The sequence below is a fragment of the Mesoplodon bidens genome, assembly GCF_964165515.1.
Source record: "Mesoplodon bidens genome assembly, chromosome: 11".
In the NCBI taxonomy this organism is placed as follows: domain Eukaryota; kingdom Metazoa; phylum Chordata; class Mammalia; order Artiodactyla; family Ziphiidae; genus Mesoplodon; species Mesoplodon bidens.
The window spans coordinates 76,442,619-76,460,674 of NC_138167.1; the positions used below are offsets into that span (position 1 = coordinate 76,442,619).

At 44.9% G+C, this 18,056-nt stretch overlaps 1 protein-coding gene across 1 annotated transcript in view; it reads left to right on the top strand.

The window, feature by feature from the left end:
* Positions 1–18,056, top strand: part of PAH (phenylalanine hydroxylase) — a 69,999-nt gene that overhangs the window by 46,988 nt on the left and 4,955 nt on the right. The window contains exons 6-11 of the mRNA XM_081249745.1: positions 6,689–6,885; positions 9,009–9,144; positions 10,209–10,278; positions 13,813–13,869; positions 16,227–16,322; positions 16,809–16,942. Of these exons, the coding sequence (XP_081105871.1) occupies positions 6,689–6,885; positions 9,009–9,144; positions 10,209–10,278; positions 13,813–13,869; positions 16,227–16,322; positions 16,809–16,942 (690 nt within the window). The remainder of the gene's footprint in view (positions 1–6,688; positions 6,886–9,008; positions 9,145–10,208; positions 10,279–13,812; positions 13,870–16,226; positions 16,323–16,808; positions 16,943–18,056) is intronic.

Genomic DNA, 18,056 nt, shown 5'->3' on the forward strand with positions numbered 1-18,056 from the left:
AGGGTTCTACTTTTATCTGATGTGACCCAGATGTGAAGGGCAATTTTAGGGTGAGTTTATGTTTTTCTATCTGGGGTTCTGTGCTCCTCTACCAGATTTCAGTCAAAGGAAAATGCATATATCAAATATGTCATTTGGGAAGAGAACCACTTTGATATTTTGAGTCCTTGGAAACTACAGAAATGCTCCCATGAGAAACTCAGTGTTTTGGGACCTGAGCTCCATTCCTGAGTTAAGAGTGTGAGAAAAGACATGCCCAGGAAGAAAGGAACAGGTTGTTCAGAACACTGAGGTGATGGTATTCTAACAGCTTTGCTGGAATATGAGGAGATAAAGGAGATGCTGTATACTGAATAAAAGCCTACCTTCCACAGGGAAAGACTTCCAGAGAAAATGAGAAAATTCCTTTCTCTGAATGAGTCCTGGTAATAGAAAGCTCCAGAATAGTGCAGACCTTGGTCATATCTAGACCCAGCTGGACCTTGGCTTGTGGCAAGCAGTAATCACAGAACATGGTGACCTCTCTCCCCTGTCCCCACCGTGGCCCCAGCATGGACAGGTCAACACCATTAAATCAGGTACAGACAAGAGTCCTTCTTGAGATAGTCAGTAATAATAGGTCATATTTATCATCTCCTTGCTGTGTCTGGGGCTTTGCTAAATGCTTAGTTTACATTATTTCATTTAGTTTTAATAATAACTCCCCATTTTTCAGGTGGAAAAACTAAAGCTTAAAAAAGATTAAGTAACTTGCCAAAGTTATAGAACTAGTAGGTGGCATAGTCTGGTTTTGAATGCAGACTTGTTTAACTGCAAAGTTGTTCTCAACCACTTCCCTGAGTGTCTGGGGATCTCTGAGTCAGGAGACCACACTTCTCCACATAATCCAGGAGCTGCTTATGAGATACATTCTCTCCTTCTTGGCTGTTGGGATTTGAAGGGAAAAACTCAAATCCACCTCCTTTCCATAAAAATGTTACACCTGATGAAGAAGTATGGAATTGGTTGAATGCCTCATGATTCTGGGTGGTCATCAGATAAGTTAAACTGGTTTTTGAAAACTATTCATAGATGGCTGGTACTCAGAGGAATACCAAGAGATCTTCCAGTCAGTTTTCCACCTTGTATAAATGAATCCCAAATGGTTAAGTGAGGTACTCAAGGTCACATATCTCATTAGGGACTGAACGAGTCCTCCAATTCAAAGCCTGTTTCCAGCCTCATCTCAGCTCATCTCTCTTGAACTTTTGATGCTATTTACTACCCCTTCCTTCTTTGCAATTGTCTTTTATCTCCGTATCTGGTACAATTGATTCTCATTCTTTGAAGATTACTCACTTAAATTTATTTGAGACCCCCAAACTCGGGGCACTTTCACACTCATTCCCAGACATGCACAGAGCGGGGAAAAATGTGAGTCCCCTGCCACATTTGTTGAATTTTTGTTCGTTTTGTCGGTAATTTTGCTGTTTAAAATGGCCCTCCAAGGGGGAAGGGTAAGCTGTGACAAAGTGAAAGAGCGGCATGGACATATATACACTACCAAACATAAGATAGATAGCTAGTGGGAAGCAGCCGCATAGCACAGGGAGATCAGCTCGGTGCTTTGTGACCGCCTGGAGGGGTGGGATAGGGAGGGTGGGAGGGAGACGCAAAAGGGAGGGGATATGGAAACATATGTATATGTATAACTGATTAAATTTGTTATAAAGCAAAAAAAAAAAAACAGCTAATAAAGCCTTGTACAAATCAAAAAAAAAAAAAAAATGGCCCTCCAGCGTAGTGCTGAAGTGCTGGCTAGTGTTCTTAAGTACAGGACGGCTCTGACGTGCTTAATGGGGAGAATGTGTTAGATACGCTTCCTTCAGGCCTGAGTTGTTGTAGTGCTGTTGGCTGTGAGTTCAGTGTGAATCTATCAACATATACGTTAACCAAGGCGTCTTTAACCAGAAGCACACACAAGACAAGGAAGGGATTATCAGTTGTGTCCTGCATTTCCCACAGGAGCTATGGTTCAGTGCTCACTCAGAGTTCATGGTGACTTTGTGGAACAGAACTGCCGCCAATAAGGAGAATCAGCTCTACTCGGCTCTCTGCTGCTTTCCCTCCTTCCTCTTTGAGACTTCTTCTCAGTCTCCTCTGGCCTCCTCCTCCCACCCCAGAAATTGGCATGCCTTTCCGGACTCAGCTTTGACCCTCTTCCTTGGGCTGTGCCACCCTACATGCCAACAGCCCCGCATTCTGGTCTCTAATGCCTTCCCAGTCATCCTACCACATGGGGCTCAGACTCCTGCCCCTTGAGTCCTAGAATCACAGGATCAGTTGATACCATGTGTTTACTGTGTTCCAGGACCCATGCCAAGAGCAACACCAACAGACTCTGTGTCTTCTGGGGGATCATTGAGAAAGACAGGCAATAACAAAAAGAACAATAAATGCAACAGGTATGACTACTAAAGTCAAAACACAAGTGTCATGAGGCCACATAATTAGGAACTTTAATGTAGACCAGGGGAATTGGTTAGAGGAAGTGATATTTAGACTGAGAATTGAAGATTGAGTAGGAGCTTATCAGCTGAAGAGAATGAGGGTAGTGGATGAGAGGGCAGGTCTGGTTAGAAAAGTGGGATTTTGTTTTATTAGTAGATGTATCAGTATATATTTGGGGCCAGAGCTGAATTACTGGAGACAGTAAGGAAGCAGCTAAACCCTGCTCCTGTTTTCCACCCTCTTCTAGGCCCATCTACCATGTGATGCTTTGACTCTCCTCCAGAAGAATATTTAACAAAAGTCTTAAAACATCACTTTGAAGAGGCACTGATTACTGTTGTGTTTTGGGGGCACCAAATTATTTGTCCTGGTAATAATTCCATGTGTGGGGACTTGGTGTAAAATAAGACTGAGTGAGGAAGCCTATGCCAGGTGCTGGAGTACCTTGAATGCCATCTTTGGTTGGTGGAATAATTCAAAAGTAGTGTCTTCTCCTTAAAACATGTTTTGTTTTTTTTTTTGGAAGAGGGATCCTAATTGGCTGAACTAGAAATCCTTTTATTTCAAGCCAAATTGATACTCTTCCCAAAATATCTTAGTTTATTTTACTTAATGAGATCATAGTTTTATAAAAATAATTGACAATATATTCAAAGGCTGAGGATCTTGTAGAACCTCAGGTTTCTTGGTAGAAGGAGAAGATGGAAAAAAAGGTGCTGAGTTCAATTCCTAAGTAGACCATGGAAGCAGGGGTGTGTGTGTGTGTGTGTGTGTGTGTGTGTGTGTGTATAAAACTAAATTCTGAAGTATTTACTATATCCAGGCAGCATTTCACACACTGCTTACTTGATTATCACTACAATGTTACTAGGTAGGTCTGATTATCTTTATTTTGAAAAAAAAATAGGTACAGATACAGAAACAGGTACAGATATAGATATAGATATAGATATAGATATAGATATAGATATAGATATCAGAGAGTGGCAATAACTTGCCCAAGGTCTGACACAGCTGGGAAGCTGCAGAGTTACAGCTCAGATTCTCCTGCCTCTTCCCAGGAAAGCAGGGGCCCCTGGGCCACTCACGTCTAGGTTGGGATGAGCTGCCCCAGGAGGCATGTAAAGAGCACAGAGCTGTCACTGCCTCAGACTGTAACGATGGGTGCTGTCAGGCTGAATCTGCAGGAAGTCTGAGTCAGAACCTCAAACAGGCAAATGCAGGTGAAAGGAGGGCTCCAGAGTGAACCCCCACCTCCTTGGGTCTTTATTCAAATGGCACCTTCTCAGCCAGGTCTTCTCCAATGTCCCATGTAAGACTGAAACCCCTCCCTAACACTCCCCATAGGGACCTTTGCTCTTCTTTTTCTCCCTTACACTTTTCACCATCTAACAGAATTGTGTGGATTTTCTGTCTCCCCCCCAACTAGAAATGTGGGCTCCACAGGGCAGGGATGTTTCTTTTTTGTTGTAAAAATATTTAAAATGAGATCTAGTTTCTTAACAAAAATTTAAGCATACAATACAATAATATTAACTATAGACAATATTGTACAGCAAATCTCTAGAAATTAATCATCTTGCATAACTGAAATTTAATACCCGTTGAACCACAACCTTCTGTTTTTCCCTCCCCACAGCCTCTGGCAACCTCCATTCAACTCTCTGCTTCTGTGTGTTTGACTCTTTTATGTACCTCATGTAAGTGGAATCACGCAGTATTTGTCCTTTAGTGACTGGCTAGTTTCACTTAGCATAATATCCTCAAAGTTCATCCATGTGTTTGCATGCAGCAGGATTTCCTTCTTTTTTAGTGCTGAGTAACATTCCATTGTAAGTGGTAGGGATTTTTGACTGTTTTGTTCACTGCTATATTCCCAGAGCATCATGAGTGTTCAATAAATATTTGTTGAATGAATAAATGAATGCATGAACCTAAGAGACCATATGATAGTAAAGATTCAAAGTGGTAAGTCAGAGATGGAGCTGGGAATTGTGCCTAGAACCACCTAGAAGGCAGCTGCAGCAGGTTTGGATTATGTTACTGGGGTGGGGGTTAGGCTTTAAAATTTTATGTAAGAATACGCTAAATGGACTGTAGGGATTTATATCTTTCAGCTGCAAGTCAACTCAAAAAAAAAGGAGGCTTTTCTTGGCTCCTGTAAGTGAAAAGTTTAAGGGAAGTAGTTGAGGCACAGGTGGGTCTGGAACTCAGTGTCTCATTCTCTCTCCCTCCCTCTGACTCTGGTGTCCTCTGTAGTGGCCTTGCTCAGAGGCACTGGCCTCATGTCTCTTGGAGGTGGACCCCAGCACCGCCAGGCTGACACCACAGCCCAACCAGAGATTCTGTCTCTTTTCAACAGAATCAACAAAAGTTCTCTCATTGAGTCTCATTGGCTCTCATCAGGACATGAGCCCATCTCTCAGCCAGTCACTGTGGCCAGGGAAATGAGACATTCTAATTGACTGGGCCTGGTCACATGCCCACCTCTGAAGGTAGGAGTGGTGGAGTCTCCTCTTACCTGAACCTGCAGACTGAGATGGGAGAAGGGTGCTTTACTGGAAGAATGGGAATGGATATTGAACCCCTGGCATGGTAAATGTCAACCAGGGGGACAGCTCAGTGCCTAGGATGTTACTAACTCTTGAAAATTTGTTGCAGAAATAGCAGATACCTTTCTTTCTAAATGAGAATCCATTATCATGATAATTACCAACTATCCAACGGTATTATTGTCAGCACCAGTGTTACATACTTTATACATAGCATTTCTTTTTTTTAATTAAAAAAATTTTTTTTTATTTTTTAACATCTTTATTGTATACATAGCATTTCAGTTAACTCTCCTCCATACCCTCCAAAGAGTTAGTTGGTATTAGCCCACCTAACGGCTGTGCAGACTAGGCTCAGAGAGGTTTACTAAATTGCTTGAGGCCATTCAGCTAGGCAATGGCTGAGCGAAGCAGTGAACCCATCTCTGTCAGTTTCCAAAGCCTGTTCTTTCCCTGCATCGGCACTTAGCCCTGAAACAATGGTGCATCCATAGGCAGGGGCTTTCCTGATGTTCTTTTCACAGTCCCTACGCCATTGTAGAACCCTCTGGGCTTGTCTTGCTTTCAATTCTTAAGCAACAGTCGGTCTTTTTTCCCTAATCCCTGCCCATCTTTCCGTGGAACATAACAATGACTTTGCTTTAATGTCCTTGGAAGAGCGACAACTCTGAAAGGGCAGGAGGGACCTAGTTTGTAGCCTGAAGATGATCCATAATTCTAAGGTAAACAGTCTCGCCTTGTCCCAGACACCGTGTATCCTGTTAGGAAACAGGCCTGTAGCCCAGAGAACAGTCACGGGTCTTTGAAGTCAGGCTTTGTTTGGTTTTCATTTGTTTTCACTGTTCAGAACACAGCTCACTCTTAGATGGTTTTCAAAAGGACCTATCGAACTAATGACTTTCAAATCATAGTGTGTCACCTGGGAGCTTATTGGAATCCAGATGCCTGGGCCCTCCCCTTCCCCACAGGTTCCGGATCTGAGGGGCAGGTCCAACATACATACTTTAATAAGCTCCCTGTACTTTTGTTATGTCATAGTGGAAGATGCTAGGTGAGCAGATCTTGTACGTAGCATGCATTTATGTACCTTTACAACTTCCTAGGGGCAGAAATATCAAATCCAGCAAGTACATGCCCATTAAACAAGGGATCTCAAACTCATGGTTCACATATTAAATCCACTTTAGCCAACAGGTAGAATTGCTTTAGTTTGCTTGAACTTGGATGCCTTTGTTTAGAAAGAGGGTGTATTCTTCACTTGACTCAGCCTCCACCCTCCTATTATCTATACCTGCTACTTTACACATTTATATTACAGGCTCCCGCAGGTAAGTGCATTTCCACACTGGGTAAAGAATAGGAGATAGGAGAGCAGAAAAGCCAAGTGGTTTCCCAAAGTGAGAGGAAATCCTTGGTGCAGTGGACGAGGTGAGAGCTTGTATCCTTGCTTAACCAAGTCACATGAATGTTTGCTGTATCAAGAAATGGAATTTTCCCCTTTCAAATAACTTATGAAATATGAAATCCACTGTGGTCGGGGGCGGCAGCTCACAGACTCTGAACCCGTCTCCCTCTGCTAAGGCTCCTTCATCCTCTACTCTTGCACCTGTCCTGATGCAGACAAATATTTCATGTCTGTATCCTAGTGGGCAGCCCATCCCTCGAGTGGAATACACGGAGGAAGAAAAGAAAACATGGGGGATAGTGTTCAGGACCCTGAAGTCCTTGTACAAAACCCACGCTTGCTACGAGCACAACCACATTTTCCCACTTCTGGAAAAGTACTGTGGCTTCCGCGAAGATAACATTCCCCAGCTCGAAGAGGTTTCTCAATTTCTGCAGAGTAAGTCCACATCAGGGTCAAAAGGTTGGTGTGGGGAGGATGGGGAGGGGAAGAAAAGTAAATGGAAGTGAGTGTGTTCATGCTGATGCAGGCAGGTTGATTGTCCCAGGAAAACTGGGATTTCACAGCTGGCCTCTGCCTCCCCTCCAGCCCCCACTGTTAGTCCACTGTCATCCAAGAAAAGGCATCAGGTGTGGATTTTGCCATATCCATATTCCTGAAAGGATTTTTTAATGCTCAAAGCCCAAGGGGCCTCGTCAGGGTTCTTCTTGCAGCTCCTGCTACGTTACGAGCTGGCTGCAGTGTGTGTTTGTGTAAGAAAATGAGATTTGTGCCGAGATACCTGAGCTCTAAGTCTATGCATCTGGTATCTGGAATCTCACTTTGATCCTCTCTAGTTGGGAGAAACTACCTCAGTTTAGTCATCTGTCAAATGGAGACTGTCAGCCTTTGAGCCTTTCTCCTAGGGAAATTGTGAGAATGAAATAAGATATTGAATGTGAAAGCATAGTGTTACCTAGTGTTACAGTAGGTGCTCATTGAATTCGGGCTTCATTGGAATCTGAGTAACTCACTGGGTACATTCGTGACTGGGTTGACCTGCCCATCATTTCCAGGGGAGATAAGTGTTTTCCTTTCTGCCAGGTGGAGTTGACTCAGCAAAATCAAAATAAACAGACAAAACATATTAAACGCCTATTATGTGCCAGGTAAAATGAGGGAAAGTGGGGGTATAGACCACAGGGTTATAGAAAGAGTTTTCTGTGCCTCTGAACTATGCAGAGATGCTATGGCCAGCTCTGGGGCAAAAAGCCAGGGAAGCTACGTGGCAGGGAGGGTAGCTAGGATAGATTGGGAGAGGGGGTGGCTAGATGACCTTTTGAATCCCTTCTGCTTAGAGTCTTTACTTCTCAGATAAAGAGAGGAGCGGGGGCCCAAGCAGAATGAACTTCAGCCTGTGGGTCTAAGGCACATAAGCAGAGGGACAAAAGGGTCTTAAAGACATTCTTTGACTAATTACCCATGTTGCTATGGCCAATAACAAGAAGAATACAGCAGTCATACTAGCAGTTGGGGAGGTATAGAGTAGCAATTAAGGTAACAGACTCTGAAGCCAGACTGCTGGTAGCTATGACCTTGGGCAGGAGCCTTAACCTCTGTATGCCTCAGCTTCCCCATCTATAAAGTGGAGATAATAAGAGCATCTACCTCCTAGAGTTAGGATGAGGATTAATTAGTATATATAAAGTACTTAGAACTGTGTCTGACATGTGGTAGGTATTATATAGTGTTAGCTGTTATTACCATGATCACTGTCATTACTATTCTCCTTCCAGATTTGGAACAAATTGAGAGACAGATATAGGAACCAGAGAGATGGGTGATCAAAATGTCAGCTGTATTACTGATAGAAGCTACTTAGAGAATGTGGTATAGATGGGCAGCCAAAATGGATTTCCTAACATTTCACCCCTGGATTAGGTAAACTTACTTGCCAATTCATTGGTGCAGTGTGTAGTCCATTGCCTGGCCAAGAGCAGACCAGAATGAGCTCCTGTGTGGACAGTGAAGAGAGAAAGGGCAGAGAGGGTTAAATTGAGAATATTCATTTCCTCTTCTCAAACCCTTCAATCAGAGAAGTCACTGTTCCTCATGGGGTGTCCTGTGTGAAGCACATATAGAAAAGCTAGAAGTGCTCCTTTCATACTCTTCCATCTTGGGAAGTAGAGTGAAAATTCCCTCCCCACTCTGGAAACATGAGAAGTAGGGAATAAGCGTTCCACCCTAACAAACAATAATGAAAGCTAAATGTATTGGATGTTTCCAATGTGCTAGGCTTTTAAGTATTTTCTATTTATTAGCTCTTCTGATTCTCAGAATAACCCTAAGAAGTATCTACCCACATTTTGCAGATGAGAAAACTGAGGCTCAGAGAAGTGAAACTATTTGACTCAGATTACCCAGCTAGAAAGTACTGGGGCATAGATTTGAAGCCAAGTCTGCTTGGCATCAACACCCATGCTCCTGGACAGTTGAGTGTACTGGTTCCCTCCCTAAAGGTCTTCAGGCCCTTTTGGCTCCCTGTAATGGGTTTTCAATTTTCTTTCTCCTTTGCTTCCCAGCTTGTACTGGTTTCCGCCTCCGACCTGTGGCTGGCCTGCTTTCCTCTCGGGATTTCTTGGGTGGCCTGGCCTTTCGTGTCTTCCACTGCACTCAGTACATCAGACATGGGTCCAAGCCCATGTATACACCTGAACCGTGAGTATCGTCCTTCTGCTGTCAGTTGCCAGCCACAGTGAGTACCATCTCTCCCTGCTCCAGGTACACTGTGGGCTGGTCCATGGGACCAGTTGCCTGGATGACGACAGTACGACAAGGGAAACTCATCTCTTCTGGGGATTTTCTCCGTCTGAATAGATCGTACTGATTGGAGATTTAGGTATCTTGTGACTCAAAGGTTCAGATCTCCTCTGAATGAGAGAATGAGAGCTCACATTCAGATTCCAAAGAGACGGTAGAAGTCAGAGCTGTGAAGTGCCCAAGGGGAACAGGAACAAGTGAAGGCCAGGCTGTCTCAACACCTCCTCATTCCTGTCACACCTAGATGATTCTAATCTCTCTTTGCCTAGATTGTGTCTTGGCTGGAGGTAGTGAATGACTGGCCACCAGGCTTTTAGCCATCTTCTTAGTCAGATAGAACTTAAGCAATTGATATGAAAAGCCAGCAGGATGCCCCAAATGATCTTTCCCAGCCCTCAAAGTTCATTACTATAAATCAGAAAAGACCTGTTCCTAATAAACCTGGTGCCGAAAGTGTTAAATAAATGTTAAGTTTTCTTCTCTGACCAATGGCTGCCCTCTCCAGAATAAGAGAGGACTCTGTTATTATTATTATTATCACTATTATTATTTAGTTCCCATGAAGAATAACTAACTGAGCATATTGTATCTGCCCCGGCATGTCAATACCAACGAGAAGACTTGGGATGGGAAGTGTCTGTGATCCACAGCTCGCTGAGGTGTATGGGAGGATGCTCATAGGAATATCGCCTCTTTTGTTCTGCATCCCACTGGGCGTACACCTAAGAACCCCTGGCTTCCGTGCCCTGCCCTGTCCCTTACTTTTCTTTCACCTTCTCCCTTTTCTCTTGTACCTTGTCTCAACTGATCCCAAGCTTTACACACCACTTATTCTTAGGAATGAGTTTGTAAGACCGAATGAGTTGCTTCCTTTCTTCCACCCATTCCTCATGTAGAAAGACTGAGTCTGTCATGGCTTAAAACCCTCCTCCCCTCCAAGCTCTGTGCTTTCTGTTTTTCAGTGACATCTGCCATGAGCTGTTGGGACATGTACCCTTGTTTTCAGATCGCAGCTTTGCCCAGTTTTCGCAGGTGAGGAACGGATCTCTCTAGCCCTCTACTTACAGGGGTGAGACCTGGACTGCTCAAGATAAATTGAATCCATGGGGGGGCCTTCATGTCCTCTGCAAGGGTAGAAACCAGGTACAGTTCTGTGATCCCATCACAGATGGGTATGTGGTCCCATGGAGCTGGCCAATTGCCAATCCCAGGGACCACAGCATGGAATTGGTGGCTCAGTCATCCTCTGAATTGTGTGTTATTGACTTAGCTAATCTCACTTGTCCTACCAGGTGTAGTTAAGAGCCTTTTCATCCGTGAAAACCTCCCTGATCCCCATGCAGAAGTAACCTTACCATCTTCCAAGTTCTCCGGGCATTTTTTCCCATCCTCTTTAGGGCCTTTGCCACTTTCTACCCTGTCAGGCAGTCAGTTTTGTATATGCCTTAATTAAGTAAGATGGCATTTGACAAGAATCCAATGCCAATCGCCTGACTCATAGCTGACAAAAAATAAAGAGCCAGTTGCCTCGTCACCATCTCAAAGCATCAGGCTAGGCTTTGATTCATCTAGCACAGTGGTGAGCAGGCTCGAAAATGCTTTTTGGATGAGTGAAAGGATCCTAGTAATTCTCTCCTTGCACTGAGAGGCAGCCTTAAACCATGACTGGGTAGCTGCGATCAGGGGAGAGTTGAATGGTGCTGCTGGGGGGCACGTTGCCAGGCCACCCTGTGCCTGGGTCACAGAGATGTGGATCAATAAAAGCCCTTCCTGACAGTCTTCTTCCTCACAAGGAAGAATAAGGATCAAATGGAATGACCCATGAGCAAAGGCTGGGCCACGTGTGTGTGAATTTCACAAGCATTTCCCCTCAGCAGAAAGAAATACCTATTTGCACTCTTGAATGAAGAGGCTACCACTGAGTAGCTGAAACAAACTAACAAACAGAAAGCAGAATTAACTGCTTGCTAACCAAGGGAAAACTGCACTTGTTAGACACCGCCTCTCTAAACAAAGACAATGATTGCTTTTATGTGGGTTTTGGGGGATTGTGAAGTTCAGAGATTGTTGGACTTTTAGAAGTGGGAGTGTTTAGAAATTAGGTGAACTTTAACTGTGGAAGTGTCACCATGGGACTGAGGCTATTTGCCGACCAGCTGACTTTCAGAAGTGTGGCTGCTGCTGCTAAGATGTCATTGGTTGCTTGGGATAGCTTTCAAACCAGGATTTGTTCATATGGCCAAAGGAAGATCAGTTTTTTCCTCGGGGAATAAGAACTTTTAATTCTTATCACCAGAGGTTATTCTGCCCAGTCAGAGGCTAAGTGGCCATTCTCCCCAAGCCGGTTCCATTTTGGGGACTCCCCACAGAAGACAGGACAATTACCAGAGTCAGCTACTGGGACATCAGTGTTCACGGTTCCAACTTTGACCTGGACAGTTCCAAGGCAGGGAGGCATTTTGAGTTCCCTGAGCATATTCCTTTTTGATCTAAAAGCAGGACACTCAAGTGCAGGATGGAGTGGGGATGAAGCACTTTGGGCCACTTGTTTTAGGCAAGATCTGGACTCACAAAGAATGGTGACTATGAGAACAGGGCACTCTTTCAACCTTGCATTTGTCTATGACTTCTGTTCGATTCTGGACTGTGGCATGTCTGAGCTGGGTGGATGGAACACAGATGGGGAAGGGGCAGGAGAGTGGAGCCAGGCTAAGTCAGTGTCTGAATTTGGTTCACTCTAAATCAGACAGCATTTTCTTTGCATGTAATGGGCTTGGCCAGGGAGGGATACAGAGATGAAGACCATGTAGTCTCTTGCTTCCAAGTGGGCCCGGTCCTTGGTCCTTCTCTCCGTCTGCTTTAAGTACCATCCAATCTCATGGCTTTAAGTACCATCTCCACTCTGATGATGAACACATTTATATATCTAGCCCAGACTTCAATCCCAAAACTGAGACTTACATATCCAACCAACTACTCAATATCTCTGCTTGGATGTCCGATGGACATCTCTATTCATCCTGTCCAAAGTGGAATTCCTGATCTTCCCACTCAAACCTTCTCCACCCACAGCTCTCCCTGAATTAGTTCATGGCAACTCCATCCTTCCAGTTGCTCAAACCTAAAGCATTATTGACTCCTCTCGGACATACCCCACAATCAATCTTGCATAAAATTCTGTGTTTTACCTCCAAAATATGTAGAATCTGACCATTGCCCATCACGTCCACTGCTACCAATTTCATCTCAGCCCTATCGGTTCTCATGCTGGTGACTGCAGTAGCCTCCTAACTGGTCTTTAGGCCTCTACACTTGACCCCCTACAGTCAGTTCTCACACAGCAGTCAGAGTGAATCTTTGATGGCACAAATCAGATCTTGCCACCCTTCTGTTCAAAACCCTGCCTTGGCTCCCCATTTTGTTGAGATGAGAATCCTAAGCCCTAAAACAGCCAAGGGATTCCTACATGATTGAGCTGCAGATCCCTCTTTGCTGTCACCTACCACCCCTACCCCTTACTCTGCTCTAGCCACAGTGGTCCTTCCTCATTATTTGGACCAACCAACATTGCCCCTCCTTCACGAGCTTTTTCACGGGCTGTACACTTGGCCTACACAATGCTCTTCCCTCAAATATCAGCAGTGCCAACAATCTCTCTTCCATCAAGTCTTTGCTCAGATATCACCTTCCCAATGATGCTTACCCTGGAAGCTTATTTAAAATCCCAGCCTCCCCACCCCACCTCCGCTTTCCTGGTACTCTGGATCCCCCTTGTCCCTTCCTCCTTTTGTTTCTTCTTTCCAAAGAACTTGCCACCTTGTAACATACCTATGTATAGGCTTATTATTACTGTCTTTTGCTATCCACTTAGACACTATTTACAAGGTCAAGGTTCTTTATCATTTGGTACACTGCCTGCCACATAGAAGGCATTCGATAAATATTTTTGGAATGAATAAATGCATATAGTAGGAAAGAAACATATATATTTGTATATATACGGTATGTCTGATACAAGGTAGGCTGGAGCAAATGCTATAAAAGAGACTGAGACCACTAGGGGATCCTGGATTTGGAGCTGTGATGAGAGGTGGTCCATGACATCTCAGACTCTCCAGCTGTATATATACCTGGACAGATGTCAAGCACTTCTCTGCAAGTCTCCTGTGGTGTCTTCAGGGTACATGATTAAGTCTCATCTAGTGCTCCAGGAATGTTCCACTTGGACTATGGAAGAATAATCAGGACATGAAATTTTAGATGCCACCTATCGCATGACCTTGAGCAGGTCGTCTCCCTTCTCTGTGCCTCCGTTTTCTCTTTTGCAAAGTGAATACAAAGGACCAAGTGATGGATAAAGGCTTCCCCCATTCTAGAGATCTGTGATTTTATGAAATGTGGTCAAGGAAGATTTGACAGAACAATGAGAGTCTCTCTGGGCCCTTCCGAAGGCATCTAACCACCCATCCCTTTCCTGTGGTCAAGTACGAGGCTGGACCCGAGGGTAAAGGTTGAAGATAGGCAGACCCCAGCCATGCCAGTGACTTTGTTTCTCCACGATTACAGGAAATCGGCCTCGCCTCTCTGGGTGCCCCGGACGAGTACATTGAGAAACTCGCAACAGTAAGTTCTCTCTCTTCCTGGTAGATGGTGGCAGGGCCTCAGGTCTTTGAAGCTTTGCTCCTTCCCTGAAAGCCAGGTCATTTGCAGAAAAAAAATCAGAATGCCCTGGGTTACATTTGTGCAAGTGACATTTCACATTTTGACTTCTTAATGGTTCAATTGTGAAATCAACTGTATGCAGACATTTAATTTTAAACAGTGTCTTGAAAACACCAACAGGCTATAATGATAGTCCTTGAGAACTCCTTTAAGTAGGTGGGAAGTAGTCTGGATTCACAGCTTTGAAGAGGGAATATTTACTTTCTACCTTTACACTGGAGCCAGCATTAAGATCTTTCCTTTCTCAGACACAAGGTAGAAAAGGGAGTGGGCTTTCCCCTTCTAACTGAACACTTCCTTCCCCAGTGGATGTGATGACTCATCACATGGAAGCCATGGAGGCAGTGACTCTGCACAGCAGGGCTTTCCTTCCTACAGACCCCTTTCCAACTTGCGTGCATCCCTCCCCAGCCTCTAAGCCACATTTCTTATAATGTGCTCAGCTGGGAAGATGAGAAATAATACTTTATAATGGAATTAGGGACCGCAGATGAATGCAAATATATCATGAAGATGTATCAGTTTAGAAGTTTATGAATTCAGTTTATCAGAAGGCCCAAAACTCCCAGATTCTTTCTCACTGACCAGCTGCTCTGAGACCCTGGGCAAGTGGCTTTTGCTTCCTCATCTCTAAAAATAGATACAATCGTTTATATTCTGCCCATCTCAAAAGTATATCATGAGGGTCTTGAGGGTCTGAAGAGTTAAATTTGTGTGAATGTGAGTTTTTAAATGCCAGATGCTGTAGTGATACAAAAAGCAACTTCCAAAGAAAACTGCAGAGCTTGATAGAATCTCTCACTTGTAAGAAAAAAAGAAACTCAAATGCACAGCATCATGTTACTTGCTGTAACAATGATAAAAGTACTCATTACCAACATAGCTTCTCCAAAAAAAAATCTTATTATTGATATACTGAGCTGGAAACAGTCTTGGGGTCCTTGCTCTGCCGTTGAGATGCTGTGCCACTGTATGCATGTAGCTTGACCTCTCTGGGCTAAAGACTCCTCATCTGTATGTGCAGAGGCCAGACTAAGTTCTGACAGCCTTCACAGGTTTAGCATTCTCTAGTGCAATAAACGGACTTAACTAGAAACCCACACCTAATTCTCCAAGACTGTGACGATCTCTAGCAGTAACTGGGCCTTGGCTTTCTCTTGGCTCTATTCAGTAGGGTGGTGCCAGAATTCCAGGACCTTATTGCCCAGGCCATTTATCTAGGGCACGTTGCACTGGGAGCTATTGAAAGAAAAGGATTTGGTTTTTGGGGAGGATAAGTGCAGTGACTGACAGGGTTTTAATACAGATTGTTGGATGGTAGGGATATTAAATAATAACCTCCGAACTGAGAAGGAACTTTGAGGCCAAAAAAGGAAGCAGGAAACTCCATAAAATGCAATGATGAAGTTTATTGTGGGTAACTAACACAAAGGCAGGGCCAGGTGGACAACGATCCAAAGGCATTTGCAGCCACACTCTGCGCCACGAGAAGGGTACAGGGGGATTTAAAGGGGCCAAAGCTAAAGATAGAATCTGACTAAGGGAGAAGCATGTCTGCTCCGTCAGGAGCCAGGGTTTTTTCATCCCCTCAGGGCGTCTCATGACCGTTATTCCTCGTGAGCCATTAACCATCTGCGTCAGTAAAATTTTTTATATCAGGTGAAGTTTTTATATCAGATGAAGGCAAGGGTAAACGTAGATGAGGAACTTGTCTGGTGCATTCCTTGTGAATAGGCTAAAGCTCAGTCTTGCAGAAAGGGGAGGGGTTAGGACTGCAGGCTTAGATGGAGCTGACAAAATGGAGTCAGTGTGGTTCAGCCACATAGATGATAAGATGCCCCCTCACTGATTCTATCATGACCCAATCCCCTACCTCCCCCTGTGGAGCCTGATGGGATTGTCTGGTAACTCCAACCAACTTAGGGGAGCATCTCACTCTAGTTGATGCCATGGAGAAGAAGGCAAAAGGGGTGGAGGAGTTCCTGTCATAGAGAGGGTTGCTTGCTGGGAGTATCCTCTGGGGGCTTCCTCAGTACTCCTCCACTGCATCCCATCACATTTTGCATTCAGCCAACTCTTGATTCAACAGGTAACTGGATAGGGTAAGACATAGGGCACAAAACCATGACCTCAGGTCATGCTGATTCAGAGAACAGACCTGCACAATCTCCCACCTGGGCAGTCCTGTCCTTGGCCCTGGGTCATCTGTTGCCTTTCCCTTCCTTAAGGTATGCTCTCAACTTGACATTCCATTTCAGATTTACTGGTTTACTGTGGAGTTTGGGCTCTGCAAGCAAGGAGACTCCATAAAGGCATATGGTGCTGGGCTCCTGTCATCCTTTGGTGAATTACAGGTATGACCCTAACAGAAACCAAGGATGGATCTGAAAGTGGTGGGTGCAGCAGACCATTCTTTTTCTCTTTGTGCTGTTGAAACCCATTTGTATTCACTTTGAAATTCAACCTGTGGGCTTCTCCTCAAGCGATTGATCTCTTAGTGGCTGTGATTTGGTCATGACTGTGGGTGTTAGAGGTAGTACACAGGTCTCCAGTGCAGAGGGGCCTCCTGAGCCCAAGGTTGAACTGTACATTGGGATATATGCAAACACATGCCAGAATATGTGGTTGGGGTAAAATACTCCTTTCTATCTTGACTGCTGGCTTTAGATGAGTTATAAAGGTTATCTAGTATATGCATAATAATTTAGTTTATTGCATTTGGGCTGGGGTGTGGAAGGAATCAGGATGAGATGGGAGGGGATGCACCAATGGCCTCTGGGATGCGGCAGGGACCACCAGCCCTGATTTAACCATGAAAACTTTCCATCTGGGACCTGCAGTATTGCTTGTCAGGCAAGCCGAAGCTCCTTCCTCTGGAACTGGAGAAGACCGCTCTTCAGCAGTACACAATCACGGAGTTCCAGCCCCTGTATTACGTGGCTGAGAGTTTTAATGATGCCAAGGAGAAAGTGAGGTGAGGTGATGACCAAGGTGGGTCAACAGCCCTTGGGACCCTCCTGATTTGTCCTAGTGCCACTGACCTGTGGGTGGCCTGGAGAGTGGACTCCAATGACTACAGCAAGGGCGTGCATCAGACCGCGTTATCTCCCCAGCCTCCCCACCTTTGTCTCTTTCCACTCTCTGTTGAGAGAAGTTGTTTCCTTTGCGGGACCCTATTTCATAGCTTATTGGCTGAACTGTGCTGAGCCCTGCAGACAAGGCTGCCAGCCGATCCTTGCTTATTGCCGCCACCCAGTCCACACCTGAACTCTCCTGTGTACAGGGCGGCCACAGAGGTCCCCCCACCGAGCAGCGCTAGAAGTCTTCTAACCTGGAGAAGTCCCTGTCGCTTTATTCTCCCAGATACTTGCATAACTCGCCCCCTCCCCTCCTTCCAATCTTCACTGGCATTTAACCTTCTCTGTGTGTCTTTCTCTAACCAGCTTATTTACAGTCACGACCCAGCCCTTTCCCGCCAGCACTCCTTATCCCCTTCTGTGATTTATTTTTCTCCTTAGCACTTATTAATGTCTAAACTCTTGTATTATTTAAGGTCCACGAGGATAGGGATTTTGGTCCTCTCTCTTTCCTGCTCTTTCCCTGACCCTAGCACAGCGCCTGACACATAGTAGGCCCTCAGTAAGGAATTAGCGAACGTGCCAGTCTCAGAGGCAGTTCAGCAAGAGGCTGATGGAGTGGTACCAGGACTCTAAGACTCTCAGCCCTCCGCGACGATGGCCCCGCCATCAACCTGCTTGAGCCACTGTGCTCCCAGCAGGAGGTAGGCCAGGCAGAGGGTCTACCAGCACAGGGCAGCCCTGATACCATTTTTTACCAGTTTTTTTATACCTTATCAGTGATGGATAATAAGCATAAGACATATAGGCCTCGGGGATCCTATGAAGCTGGGCATGTCAGCTTTCAATGCACTGGGCTTAGGTAAGCAAAGGCAAAATGCTAGCCCACAAATGCGCTTTGTTTGGCCCCAAATGACTCCCTTTACCCACTGTCTCCAGGGCCCTCAAGTCCTTCCTGCCATTCTTTTCCAGTTTTCTCCTAAACTTCTACCCTTACTGGGAGCCTAGTCT